The 13,410-nt window shown below is 34.6% G+C and overlaps 1 protein-coding gene across 1 annotated transcript in view; it reads right to left on the bottom strand.

Moving 5' to 3' along the window:
- Window positions 1–12,975, bottom strand: part of LOC127118137 (anaphase-promoting complex subunit 1) — a 34,935-nt gene extending 21,960 nt beyond the window's left edge. The window contains exons 1-13 of the mRNA XM_051048282.1: window positions 12,447–12,975; window positions 12,241–12,304; window positions 8,190–8,274; window positions 7,287–7,525; window positions 7,036–7,141; window positions 6,785–6,945; window positions 5,675–5,862; window positions 5,528–5,597; window positions 4,100–4,270; window positions 3,480–3,970; window positions 1,781–2,240; window positions 1,098–1,436; window positions 44–127 (exon numbers count right to left, since the gene is read on the bottom strand). Coding sequence (XP_050904239.1) covers window positions 44–127; window positions 1,098–1,436; window positions 1,781–2,240; window positions 3,480–3,970; window positions 4,100–4,270; window positions 5,528–5,597; window positions 5,675–5,862; window positions 6,785–6,945; window positions 7,036–7,141; window positions 7,287–7,525; window positions 8,190–8,274; window positions 12,241–12,304; window positions 12,447–12,673 — 2,685 coding nt within the window. The 5' untranslated portion in view covers window positions 12,674–12,975. The remainder of the gene's footprint in view (window positions 1–43; window positions 128–1,097; window positions 1,437–1,780; window positions 2,241–3,479; window positions 3,971–4,099; window positions 4,271–5,527; window positions 5,598–5,674; window positions 5,863–6,784; window positions 6,946–7,035; window positions 7,142–7,286; window positions 7,526–8,189; window positions 8,275–12,240; window positions 12,305–12,446) is intronic.
- Between the last annotated feature and the right edge of the window lie 435 nt (window positions 12,976–13,410).

The raw sequence follows: 13,410 nt of genomic DNA, 5'->3' as shown, positions 1-13,410 counted from the left end.
AGTAGACAACATCAAATGAGTCAAATATCATAGAAAGGCATACCTGCTGGAGGTCCTGATCAGAGGCACTGTGGTTAACGGTTGTTTGAATTGCCACAGGTCTTGAAGAGCACAAAAGGCGTCTAACCTGGAGTAGGTAGCAAGAGCAGACTTAGTAGAAATAACAATGTAACTTTTGCACTAGAACAGTACTTCAATTGGCAGTGGCCAAAGTTCTAAAATAACAGTTAAAAATCGACTGACAGACAGTAGAGCAAGATAAGAAAGCAAATTTAAGTAACCAATGGCCTCTCATAACTATACATCGAGGCATATTAACTGTTGAAGTTGTATGGTTTTCAATAACAGCAGCTTCCTTGGAAACAACAGCCAGGTGCTCGGATACCTCAACACTTGTCTGACTATAGCTAAGTTTACTGAAGCTAAGCAAGGGACCAGTAGCTTAGCTTTTGCAGACCGAGCCCAATGTCAAGATTTTACAAAAACAATAATACAAAGTGAACAGTATAACACAATACAAACATAAACTTATCTCTAATTGAGGACAAGAAAATAAGAATAACCTATAGTTTTTATTTCCTTTTTTCTCATTTTAGCTCGTCTGCTGCTACCTAGAACCCTCCACTGTGCCACCCAACATAATCGTAACCATGCACCTTTCACTTTAAAAACCTACTCTCAACAATTTTACTAAGCACCAGTTTTGTAATTTTCTCACCTCAAACTGTTATTGAATGAATACTATCAAATAAATTATTTGTTTAATTCTGAATAACAGTTTTGAAACTTTTTGTATAAAAAGTTTTCAAAAATGAGAAAAACAATAACACAAAAAACAATTTCTGACAATTTCTCTAAATCTAGAACTTTAATAAAAAGATTACAAATAAAAGATAAAATCCTCTGGACTCATTATTAGGAATGACAATAAAGCGGCAGTGCATCTTTTCCTAAAATGATTGCTAATAAACTGATGTGCAAAATCTGCACCCATTCTTACTATCCATAGACAAGCATGTTGGGATGTGAATTGTGAAAGTATGTCAAGTAAAAATAATCAAATAATTTTCCAAAATTCTTATGAGATCAAAACTAACCTCATTCAACCTCAGATCACGACCATAACGCAACTGTGTGCTAGAGTTGAAAATATGCTCCATACCATCTAACAAAGACCCATCAACTGAATCTGTGTCCTCAAGTTTAGTTCCCTCCAATCCAATTGCATCGGAAATAGTAGAAGATATTGTCACTGGGTGCAGATTTAGCATATAAGGTGTGGACAGAGAGATTACATTCACATTGGTCGGTGTTTCAATTTCCTTATACTTGCATTTACGTGCCAAAGTTGACATCGCCAAATCTTGCCGACCAAGAAGGACATAAGCAGCAGCTGGCCAGTCATTGGGAGAAGAATCTCGACATTTATCTAATGCCTAAAAGCATAACAGTTATAAGGATTAAAAGTAAGGGAAGTACTGATATTTTGTCCAGGATAACATTTAAAGAGCAGAAGTACTACGGCAGCGATGCAATTACACACAGAAAATAGTGGTGAGGTGTGAGACATGGAAAAGAATCGAAGAAACACCCGGCAATGCCTGATTAGTGATAGTCATTTTGGCAAACATTAGAATCATGAAAGCAGAAGAAAAACAATAAGCCATTTAAAACACAAATAGACGAGTTGCCACAATACACACTGAAAAAAATTGTAAAATCATTTAAATTAATGGCCAAAAAGTTCACAAAGATTTCACACCACTTGAACCAATCTTACATGTCGAAGTGGAAGAGATACACCAGAAGGCAGGGAGTCAAGTTGCTGAAGTCCAAACCTTTCACCAACCATTGCTAAAACAGTAAGCTCCTCCTTTGAAGAATGTGATCCCGTGGTAATGTTACAGTAAACACCAGATGAAAGCTTCTTTCCTAGCAAATCAGCGCCTGATAGTATACTGTAAAAGCAAACTATTTTCCGTGCCAAACTAGCCACATGGCATCCATCTTTGCAGAGTAGAGATGGAAGATCACTAATATTAGCAGAACTACATCCATGTTGCAAGCAGTTCTCAAGCCATCTGAATAAACTTGGAGGAATTTTAGGGGAAATGGTTGTACCAGATTTCAGAAACTTTTTACAGGAGAGGGGGAAATCACGGATATAATGGTCCAAGTAATTGTCCTCGCCGAGAAAATTGGCAATGTTGCATAAGAGAATTGCTAGATGCTCTAAGTCCCTATAGTAGCCAACAGCCATCATATAGAATCAAGGCAAACTATATTTTAACAGAAAGAAAATGGAAAACGAATTGCAAAGGAAAATGCAGTCTAAAGATCACGATGAATTGCATAAAGCAGAATCAAATTAGGGAATAACCAAAAAGACAGTAAATAAAATATTGGTCAACACTCACGCGGCACAATTTATTTTGGCCGGGAAGCATAGTAAAGCAAGTCTAGTCCCATTACTCCACAGCTAAACCTAAAGATTTTGCAAAACATAATGAAGTAGAATATGGCAGATGAAAAACTTTGCAATATAAAAGAGGTCTAAGACAGATCATGAACTGATGAATTATCTTTACTTTTAGCAGTTTCAAACTTTTACTAGCAATAGCCAGATCATTACACTGAAGGGAGCAGCTATGTTGTGAGGGGAAAATTATATTTTTTAAATGTGAAATTCTTGAACTGTCTCCTATCAATGGTGTTAAACCCCTTTAGCTGCCCCAGGACATAGAGCTTAAATAACAACAAATCAGTGGAATATAAGGAGAATACATCTTAAAAACAGAAGACCAAAGCCACCCATGTGTCAAATAAACCTGAAAACTAAAGTACAGTACTCTCTTTGTCCCTGTTTATAAGACCCTCTAGCATTTTTCACATATATTATGAAAATTTTGAAGTGTAATTAATGTGTATAATTTGTGTATGATGATGATTACTAAATTTCTCTTGGTGTATAGATGCATTCAATGTTAACTTTTCATATTTTAATACAAATCGGTGGTATTAACAAGGGATATATTTGAAAAAAGAATAATAAATGTATCTAGAAATTTGCAAAGTGGCTTATATTTAGAAAACAAACAAATGTTTCATAGGGATCTTATAATTAGGAGGAGAGGGGGTATAAAATGGATATTGTTTTAGACCATGAATATTCATATGAAATATTACTGACGGAAAAATGTTGGTGCATAATTGAGAAATGAAATAAAAGCAATAGGCGGCTACTTGGCTTAAGCTTATCCACATTCTGATCATATCAAGCTGACATATAACACTGAACTAAAAGTAATAGAGGTTAATGACTAGGTTCACCAAACCCAATCAACCAGGGTAGTAAAACTAGACAAAATGCCTAACTGAATAGATATAAAAGGTGAAGCTTTGGTGAGGCTGCTTGAGACTAAAATGAAAAAACAACCAAAAATATTTTTAAATAACTATCAGAAAATGTAAAGACATACCTTTTGCGAAGATTATCCAGTTTCAAGCTCTCATAGAGTGCATGAAGAGATTCAAGACATTCTATTAATAGTTCGATATAAAATGGCTTTTCAGAACTTTGTGTACCATCTATAGATGATGTAGAAGCACTTGACTCCAGCTGATCAAGTGGCACAGCACAAGATTTTCCAAACAATGTGTTTACTTTGCAGAAATTATTGTGAAATTGGCTGCTGAGAAGGAAGTTCCAAGCACATTGTGGCACCAAACCAGAACGCTTTTGAGATACAATGTTAGATTTTCTGCAGATTTTCATAATTACACGACAAAAAGAATCCCATTCTGAATCGACATTAGATTCAGCTTCTGAGAAATCAGTGGGATAATCATCTTTCCAAAGAAGACCAAGAAAATGTCTGTAGAAACCAGAACCAATCCCCTCAGCAAGTGCTGTGATACAATCATTAGCTAATGATGAAGAAGGACTTTGTCGTAATGCACATCTGAACATCTGTTACAAAAAAAAATGCAGAAATATCAGAAGTTACAGTTTCAGAGAAACAAGGACCATTGTGTTTGCGAAGAACCTTGTGTGTGTCAATTTTAAAGTGAAAATGGAAAAGAAATAATTCATAAATACCTGCTTATTATTTACTATCACATTGACACGCCCTTCAACAGCATCAGCAAGGCCAGTAATCTTTAAGGCATTGGAAAGAGAGGATGTTTCTGGAAGCTCTAAATCATGCAAAATCTTGTCTTTATTTAAGCAAGAAGGTAGCACATATCGACATAGGCATTGCTTCCCAGACTGCGATATTAGCAAGACATATTACAAAGATATATCAAACTTTAGTATGATGCCAGATGATTGAAATGAATTATGAATATCTAGGCAATAAAGATCGGTCCATGGAGGGTTTACGGGAACATATATGAAAAATTTCAGAAGACTAGAACAAGCTATCAGATGTAGCACTTGTACTTATCAAGGGGGAAGCCTCTTTACAAAATTAGCCATATAGGAGTATAGATGAATAATCCCAGAAGTAAAATATCACTAAGGAAAGGGAGGGGGAGGCCATGAACTTAATCGATAAGAAAAGTATAAATAAATGTTAGTCTCTGTGGTATACAGTTTTATCGATTTAGTCCCTAAACAAAATTCTAGTCGGCTTTAATCCATGAAACATAGGAAATTTGGTTTTGGTCCTTGTTTTGGTTTTGGTCCTTGTTTTGGTTTTAGTCCCTATAGTATTTGTCCATGTTGGAAGTAGTCTTTATTCTAGGGACTAAAATCAGTATGGTCCATATATTACAAAGAATCATTCAAAATGGACAAATATTATAGATTAAAACCAAAACAATGAGGACCAAAAGCAACCTCTACTGTGTTTCATATATTGTTACCAGCAAAAAAAATACAAGGACTAAACGAGAAGAAAAAAGGTGTATATCACAAGTATGAAGGATTAGGAAGTTATTTAAGACAATAAGAAATAAAAAAAAGGGCAACCTAATGCTATAGTGCTCTTGCCATAGCAAGGTCTAGGGAAGGGTTGGATTGGTTGTGGACAGTCTTACCTTGCATTTGCAAGAGACTAATTCCACAACTCAGAGCCCCTGATATCCGGTCACATAGCAGCAATTCCAACTGTTACACCAGGCTCCCCTTCGACTATTAAGAAATACTTTTTGAGAAGAAAAAAATTAAACAATTTCAGTTATTTAGAAGATGAGCAGACAATTGAAATGAAACACTTATAAAAAGGACATATATGAATTAAATTAATATAAGAAGAGAGTGGGAGAATTGGGAAACCCCCTAAGTCCTGACAGCAACAAATAAAAATTATACAAGCCATCATTTCATAAGAACTTCTGAATCCACTTTATTTGTGCAACAAAGAAAAAATTGAAAAAAGTCTTAACTATTAACCCACAAGGAAGCTCAGAAAAGAATCCTATACCAAATACAATTTACTGGTAAGCAAATGTAGGCACGTGATAATAAATCGATCAAGAAAAATGGTAGGACACTATATGCCCAACTATGCTAAAAGCTTACATAGAGAAGCAGAGCATTTTCTGGAGTCAAAACCATTATGTCTGAATATGGAAGTAGTCCAATTTTGACCCTGGGAAACACATTTGAAGAGAGTTATGTCCAACGTTACAATTGCAATATAGAAAAATGGAAAAATCTTATATTTACCTTGGACGAGTCACCATCACAGGTGAAGCTGCAACTGCAGCTATGATCCAGCTCATATCAGGTTTAACATCATACACGATCTCATTATTTATTTCAACAGTTTGAAGACTAACAGACAACAACTTTCTTTGTTCTTGGTGAAAAAAGCATACAACAGGAGCTGCATCATCACCAGTAGCCATGAAGACCTAGTAATCATTTAAAGGGGGAAAAACAATAAATTATGGAGAAATAGTAAACAAATAAAGTATGTAATAAGGAATTAAGAATTGAATACATATATTAGTTAAAGGTCTTAGGCTTTCACTGTTCTGGACTAAAAAACAAAATTCTAGTTAGATATTAAAAACAATCAGACATTTTAAACAATGTATTTATACAAAGCATCTTGTCTGTTTGGATTAGTTTATTTTGTGCTCAAAATAACTTGTAATAACAAAAATAAAATTGTGAATGGTAAAAAAGTAAAACCACCTTAACAATTACAGTAGCTGAGTCAAGTAAGCTTAACAAGACAAGACTAACTGTAAATATATAATCAGAAACCAAATAATAAGAGGTAATAAATTTGAGCAAATTACAGAATGATGTAGGGGATAACAAAGAATATGTAAAATAAAAAATAGTGTTTTAAAAATGGGAAATGCATAGTGACATAAATTCAAGAAAGAAAAGTGGGAGATACAGGGTTAAGTGAGAAAAAACAAAAACAGAGAGTACTGTCATAATGTGTGGATACAATAGGGAACCACAATAAGGTCGCATCTAGCCATCCATAATACTATAACAGGAATAAAAATTCAAACAGTATATTAAAAAGATATTTAAAACAAATATATTACATGTACCTTTAGTGCATAATTGTAATAAAACTTTACACTAACACAATTTTAACTATTAATTCAAGTAAAACAGCATTTAGGCCATATAGCAGTAAGCATTCACATTTGAGAGTATTAATTGCTTAAAAGAACAAAGGAATCAAGTATGTCATTAACTGATGAATTGTACTTCCCTTTTAAAACTTTTAAAAAAAGAAGTATTCCTAATTATATACGCAAGCCCAATAATAGCCAGATAGTGAGATAATTGTATGGAAGCCTATTCAACCTTACAAGCAGCTGTTTGAGCGCCTTTTCCCTGCCATATTCTACGAAAGGACAGGTGTTTTGGCGATAAACCCATAGGATCTACATTCAATAAACCAGAAGCTGCCTCATCAAAGTTAGAATTGATGATTTCTGCAACCCACAAAGAGTGCTGCATCTTGCCTGAACTCAAACCACCATTACAAAAATTACCAAGACAGGAAATCATTTAAAAGACCAGGAACTAAGTGCAAGAACTTTAATGAAAAAAACCTTTATTATAGGATGCCATAAGCGGGACCTGATCACTTGTCCAAATTGTCTTTTCGTCATATTCCTTCATAACATTCAATTTCCCTCTTTCTTCAATAAAAGTTGGCTCCAATTACATAAAAAAAGGATTGAATCAAAAAACAAAACCAAGTAATACCGGAATAAGAATCTATCATAGTGAATGTTAACTTCACAAGACATAACCAAGAAAGAACTAAATCTGTGACAATCCATAGACTGTTGTAACATACCTGCTGTTCATCCAGCGGATCCATCAAGATCAAATGAGAGGATACTAAACTTCCATCCCTCTTCTGGATATGATTAGATGCACTAAGCAACACATCACGGGCGCTAAGCAAAGGGCTTGTAGATGAAAAGGAAACACGTGATGATGTGCTTGCTTCAACTTCCTGCTGGAGCAATAAACCAAATGGAAGAGGCCATATAGATGTGATTGTACGAGGCAGTTGAACTGAAACTACTTCACCTATTAAACAATAGGAAATTTGAGTTGATAAAACGTTGAAATATGAAGAATTTCAAATTGATACGTAAAGATTTTAAAATAACGTGAAATCAAATACGGTAAAGGAGTATGAAACTTCCTACATTATTGTTGACCCATATAGAACCATCTGGTACAAAATAAACCTCAGACAGACCCCCATTGGTCTGTTGCCTGGCGGAGCCTAATGTGACTAGTGGGAACCATAGCTGCTCAGATATTTTGTTATATATTATGGTTTGCACAAAATAATATAAATATTTTATGTGGGGTGGTGCTAAGTGTTTGTTTTGCAAATGATAGGTTCTGGTATTGAATCCAATACGGATGGCATTTTGCATTTACACAGAAAATTTTGCTAAAAACAACGAAATGAATCTTCCATGACTCGAATGCAGTAATACTTGTTTAAAACACATATTTTTCCACCTTGCCACATTGTCAAAATCAAAATAGTGACACATAAATAGTCAAAATCAAAGTATGTGTGTGTACAGTAGGGCTCTGCTATGTGAAACACATCGACTCATTTAGACGCCTTTTTCATTTTCTTCTCTATCAACAACAATAAATTAAATCAATTCCCATATCATAAGTTTTTTTCTTTTTCCATCATATGATATTTGAGCTTCGATAGTAAACTCACCAGATGTACTATAGATTGTCAAACGATCAATTTGTAATATACATAAAAGAGCTTCAGCTGTATGACCCAGATGACACCAGCACACCTAACAGTTGCGAAAAAATAGTTAAAGCAAAATGGTTGAATAAATAAAACATAAAAACAGCATCAATTGCTACTAGGGAAAAAGTTTCTAATTTTAGGCTTTTAGTCCTCTGTTGCTGCACTTAATGGATGCACAGACACTTAGCAACCATTGGCTGACTGGATAAACTTAAACCTCCTTGAAAACTCAAAACAAGTCATGTAAGACTTTTTTGTATGAAGGAGAGAATTTTAAAAAGAAAAAAGGATCAAAATAAAACAACATAAATAATCTTCTTAAATAAAGAACCAAAAAAAGAATAGAATAGGGCCAACAACATCTCAACACCCAGATGCATAAATACCAAATAAATCCCCCAAAAGAAACATTATGCTAAACATCACGGACATATCATAAGAAAACCTATCCGGTTTATTATTGGATATTCTCATGGAAAGGTCCCCATATTAAAGATAGAACATACAATCACACACTTGTACATAAAAATGCAATGTCCTGTAGTCGATCTTCTATCCACAATTGACCATGTATAGTGAGCATCAGTATATGCTTCAGGAACCACACTTCCATTCCGTTCACTTAAAATTCCTCTATATGGGGTTCCTTTCAAATATTGCACAATTTGAAGTGCATCTTGTAAACGAATATCTTTTGATTGGTGCATGAATTGGTTGACTAAGCTTACAGTAAAAGCAACATAAGATCTAGTATGTGATAGGTATATAAGTTTTTTGCGTAACCTTTATTACATTTCCTTATCAACCGCATTATCTTCTTATGTGTTCCAACTATACACTTGGATCAATTGGTGTATTTGAAGGCTTGCATGTTGTCTTGCCAATTTCCTACAGAAGATTGATAATGCATTTTTGTTAAGATATGAAGATTCTTTTCTTAGAGTATGCAATTTCGATTCTCAAAAAATACTTCAATTTTTTCAAGGTCTTAATCTCTAATTCCTTGGCTAAGTGTTTTCCTTATAGTTGTTGTTCCTTCACATCATCACTTGTCACTATAATGTCGTCCACATACACCAATAACATTGTTACTCCCCCTTGCACAAAATGTTTGATAAATAGAGTATGGTCTCCTTAGCTTTGTTTAAAGCCCAGATCAACCATAACTTTAGTAAATCTTCCAAATCATGCTTGTGTTGACTGCTTAAGTACATATAAATCCTTTTGTAACTTGCACACAGTGTAGTTGGCAGAATGTTCACAGTATCCAAGGGGGTGCATCCATGTATAGCTATTCTTCAAGTTCTCCATGAAGGAGGCATTTTTCACAATAAATTCGTGTCAGTTCCAATCATAATTAACTACTAAAGATAATATCACTTAGACTGTATTCGCTTTTACAACAGGAGAAAATTTCTGAGTAATCTACTCCATAAGTTTGAGTGAATCTTTTGGCTACCAATCCTGTCTTATACCTCTCAATAAATCCATCAGCCTTATATTTGATAGTGTATACCTATTTGCACCCTACAGGCTTCTTTTCATTCGGTAGAGAAATCAAATCCTAAGTATTAAGCCCATGGCTTGTTTCCATTTCATGTCAAACAATGCCTCAGATAGAGGTAGGTATCGTTATAATGTTTAGGCTTGTGAGAGGGACTTTATGGAAAGGTGAAAAATGCTCAAAGCTTTGGTAGTTGAATACAGGATAAAGTGGCCTTCTCGTACATATTTTGGTATATCATTTTCTAAGGACAATTGGAAGATGGAAAGACAGCACGAGGCCTACCCTGAGACCGAGAATCCTGACTATGGGATTGGGATGGCGATTCCAACTCATGCTGGGAAGCCTTAGCAGTGCGAGACATCTACCGTGCTTCAAACTATGTACGTTGGGCCAGTGACAAAATACATTTTTTCTCTACATACTAATGCATGTTCTGATACTATAACATGCCTATACCTTTCTTGTTCGTCAGCCATTTTTCTATAGTGATATGTTCATAAACAACTAATTAGGTGGCAAAGATCATGCAAAACAAGAATAGAACCAAAAAAAATTGACATTTTATCATGGTCTGGAATTAAGCATCCAGAGGGTATCTCTCAAATTTATCTTCCAGACGTGCGCACACTACAGAACCCAAAACCCTATCAATCGCAAACGCCTTAAGGACTACTCAAATAACAAATACATTATAAATGTAACATACCTTATAGTTTGTTTCATGATTTGCAAGAAATATCAAGTTGAAACACTTGATTTGGATGAAAAAATGAGTTTTTTGCGATTTTGGGGATGTTGAGGTTTAGATTATGTTGATGAATATTGAGAAAGGGGGAGGGGAAGGTTGTCTCGTATAAGATTAACACACGTTCCAGAAGATTACTTTCGGAGAGGGGGTGTCCAAAAGATAACTTCCGGAGAGTGGCAGTTTCAGGGAATTATAGTGTTTGAGAAATACACGTGGTGCAATGAGAATCTCCCTATTTCTTTTTGATACATTTCATGCAGAATCTGAGCACAGAACATCCTTCTTAGTCTAAAGAAATCACCCGCTTATCAATCATAAAGAAATTCATTTAACTCAAAAATTGCACATAAAACTGTAATTCTTGGCATCTGACCTTCCTGATCTCGGCGTTGAAGACCAGAAATTTCGCCTAATACTTATGTGAAAATTATTTAAACATTCATGTTCCAAAATACAGTTTTATAAACTGCTTCTATGCTATTAGAGTGAGAGAAAGAGAGGGAAAATATTCTTTGTATTTAAATGAATATCTTGATCCAAAGAACACGTTACAAAGGGGTTGTATAGAATGCTTAACCTACATCAAGGAAAGGCTAACCCTATACACAGTGTAACAAACCTTGAATCAGTTGTGCTAACTAGGCACGTGTGCAAATACAAGCCATGTTGCTTTGACAGTTAGGCTAAACACAAAGCAACTACTACAATAGTATATTCATTGCCCACTACGAGTCTGTTTGGATAAACAACTTATTTGCAGCTTAGAGCACAAGTGCTTATCAAAATAAACACTTATGAAGAAGCTCACATAAGCTATTTTCATAACAAAAGATAAAATTAAATTAAATTGTTTTTATATATGTTATAAGTTGTTTCCATTAGCTATCTTGAAGAATTTATAAAAATAAGTTCAAAAAAATTTATGAAACATGTCATAAGTTGTTTTGACTAAGTCTCTCAAACAATGTCAAAAAACTTATAGCAAAAGATAAGCTCAAATAAGTCAATCCAATCAGGCCCTATATCTCATCCATTTTGTGTATGAATTCAAACTATAGGTGTGAATACTAAATAGTATGACCCCATACTCACTTTTTCTCTGTGTGAGTAAATAACTAAGAAGATTTAAGTAAATACTAATGCTAAAAACTAATAAAAGTAAGTACACTGAAACAGGTGATAGAACCAACCGGTAATTATGACCGAAAATGGGGAAGAATCCCCTTTGATTACAAACAATGACAGCAATTCGAGGTCAGCCTACCTCCCAATGCCAAAAGGCCCTATTACTCGCAAATATTACGAGATGACTCCCTTTCTAATCCACCTATCTATTTATAGGCATCGTGCCTTATTCGACCTAACTAACTCTCAACAAAACTACTAACTAACCGTTAACTAATTAACTAGTAACTAACAATAGTAGATCTATCAACAGGATAGCAGCATTAAACCTAAACCTAACTTAAATTTACCATATCCATCAAACCAAAGGTATGGCAGTGAAACTCTTATTGATTAGAAACAATAGAGAGTTTCCAAGCAAACTCAAACCAGCCGTTTTGTCTTCTAACTTAAATCAATGTGCAAATAAAATCTCTCAAACTTCTAAAATGAAAGCAATGAGTGTAAGAAAAAATAAATATATCTTCCTTTATCACTATTTTTTACTAAACTAAAATCAGCTCAGCAAAAGCTATAAAGTAATGAATCCGAGAAACTTATTTCTAAGCACGAAAGTAAAATACACAAACCTTAACAATAGAGGCTTGCAAAGTAAATCTCTTAAATACTCTTGCATCAATCGACCATATAATCCTGTAACAAATCAGTATAAATGTTAAACAAAACCGGACGCGAAATCAGTGAATTAATAAAAATGCAAAGTAACAAAAGAACAGCAGCAATTGAAAGTGAATCACTGTTTTCAATTTTCAATATTCAGTATGAGATGAATTACCGTTTTCCTCTAATAAAAAGCTCATGATCGCCGCGATTATTCAAAGCAGAAGCAACCTCGTCGCAATGATCTTCAGCGTCCCTATCTCGAGCGATTTCTGGATCGAAGAGGAAGTATTCATAGTTTTCAGTGACAGTTTCAGCGGATTTACCGTCGAGAGCTTCTGCAATGAGTCCAAATGGCTTGAACTCGCCGAGCAGTGTTAAGCGACGCACGCCAATGGACATTGTTGAAGCTTGTGGAGAATTTGCTTGGTTTGAGTTTAGTGGTGATGAAAATGAAAGAGATGAGTTAAATGAAAATGAAGTGTGTTGCGGAATAGAGACTTTAATTCCCGCTCTTGGTTTTTTTGGTTGAGTTTGAGTTTGCCACGGAACCGGTGAGTTGGGTTTAGCGGCTTAGTTATTAAACCCTAGGTTGCTTGCTTGATTCTAGTAGGGTCTGAGTTGGGTTACTTTTTGCACCCAGGTTTTTCTTATACACTATAAATCGAGTATATGTAACAATCGGATACGTCGCCCCGTTTGAACTCATATCACAAAAGCTCTTTAAAAAAAAGGAGACGGGGTGGACGTATAGAGAGTGCGACTCAAAAATGTCGGTTCATCTTGAAAAAACTTAAGGTGGGACGAATTTGATGGGCTTTGCATCCATAAGAGATAAAAATTTATAAAATCATATTAATATTTATATTGTAGAATATCGGAGTGAAAATATCATATTAGAGGGTGTGAGACTAAAATTTTGATTTGTCCGACGAAAAAATGCAGCTAAAACAATCATATTCAATAGTCTGAGTCTCTTATATCGCACGTTACTACTCAAATTGAATAAGATAAAAATGAATTATCATGTATGCTATAAGTAAATTAATGTTGATCTAATTACTTTTTTTTTAATCTAGACCATAATTATAATAAATCAAAATGGTAGACTCTTGATATGATGATTCGAGTCTTTGAAG

The sequence above is a fragment of the Lathyrus oleraceus genome, chromosome 2 (assembly GCF_024323335.1).
Source record: "Lathyrus oleraceus cultivar Zhongwan6 chromosome 2, CAAS_Psat_ZW6_1.0, whole genome shotgun sequence".
In the NCBI taxonomy this organism is placed as follows: domain Eukaryota; kingdom Viridiplantae; phylum Streptophyta; class Magnoliopsida; order Fabales; family Fabaceae; genus Lathyrus; species Lathyrus oleraceus.
The sequence above is the reverse complement of the archived record's forward strand: the minus strand, read 5'-3'. Positions and strand labels throughout refer to the sequence as shown.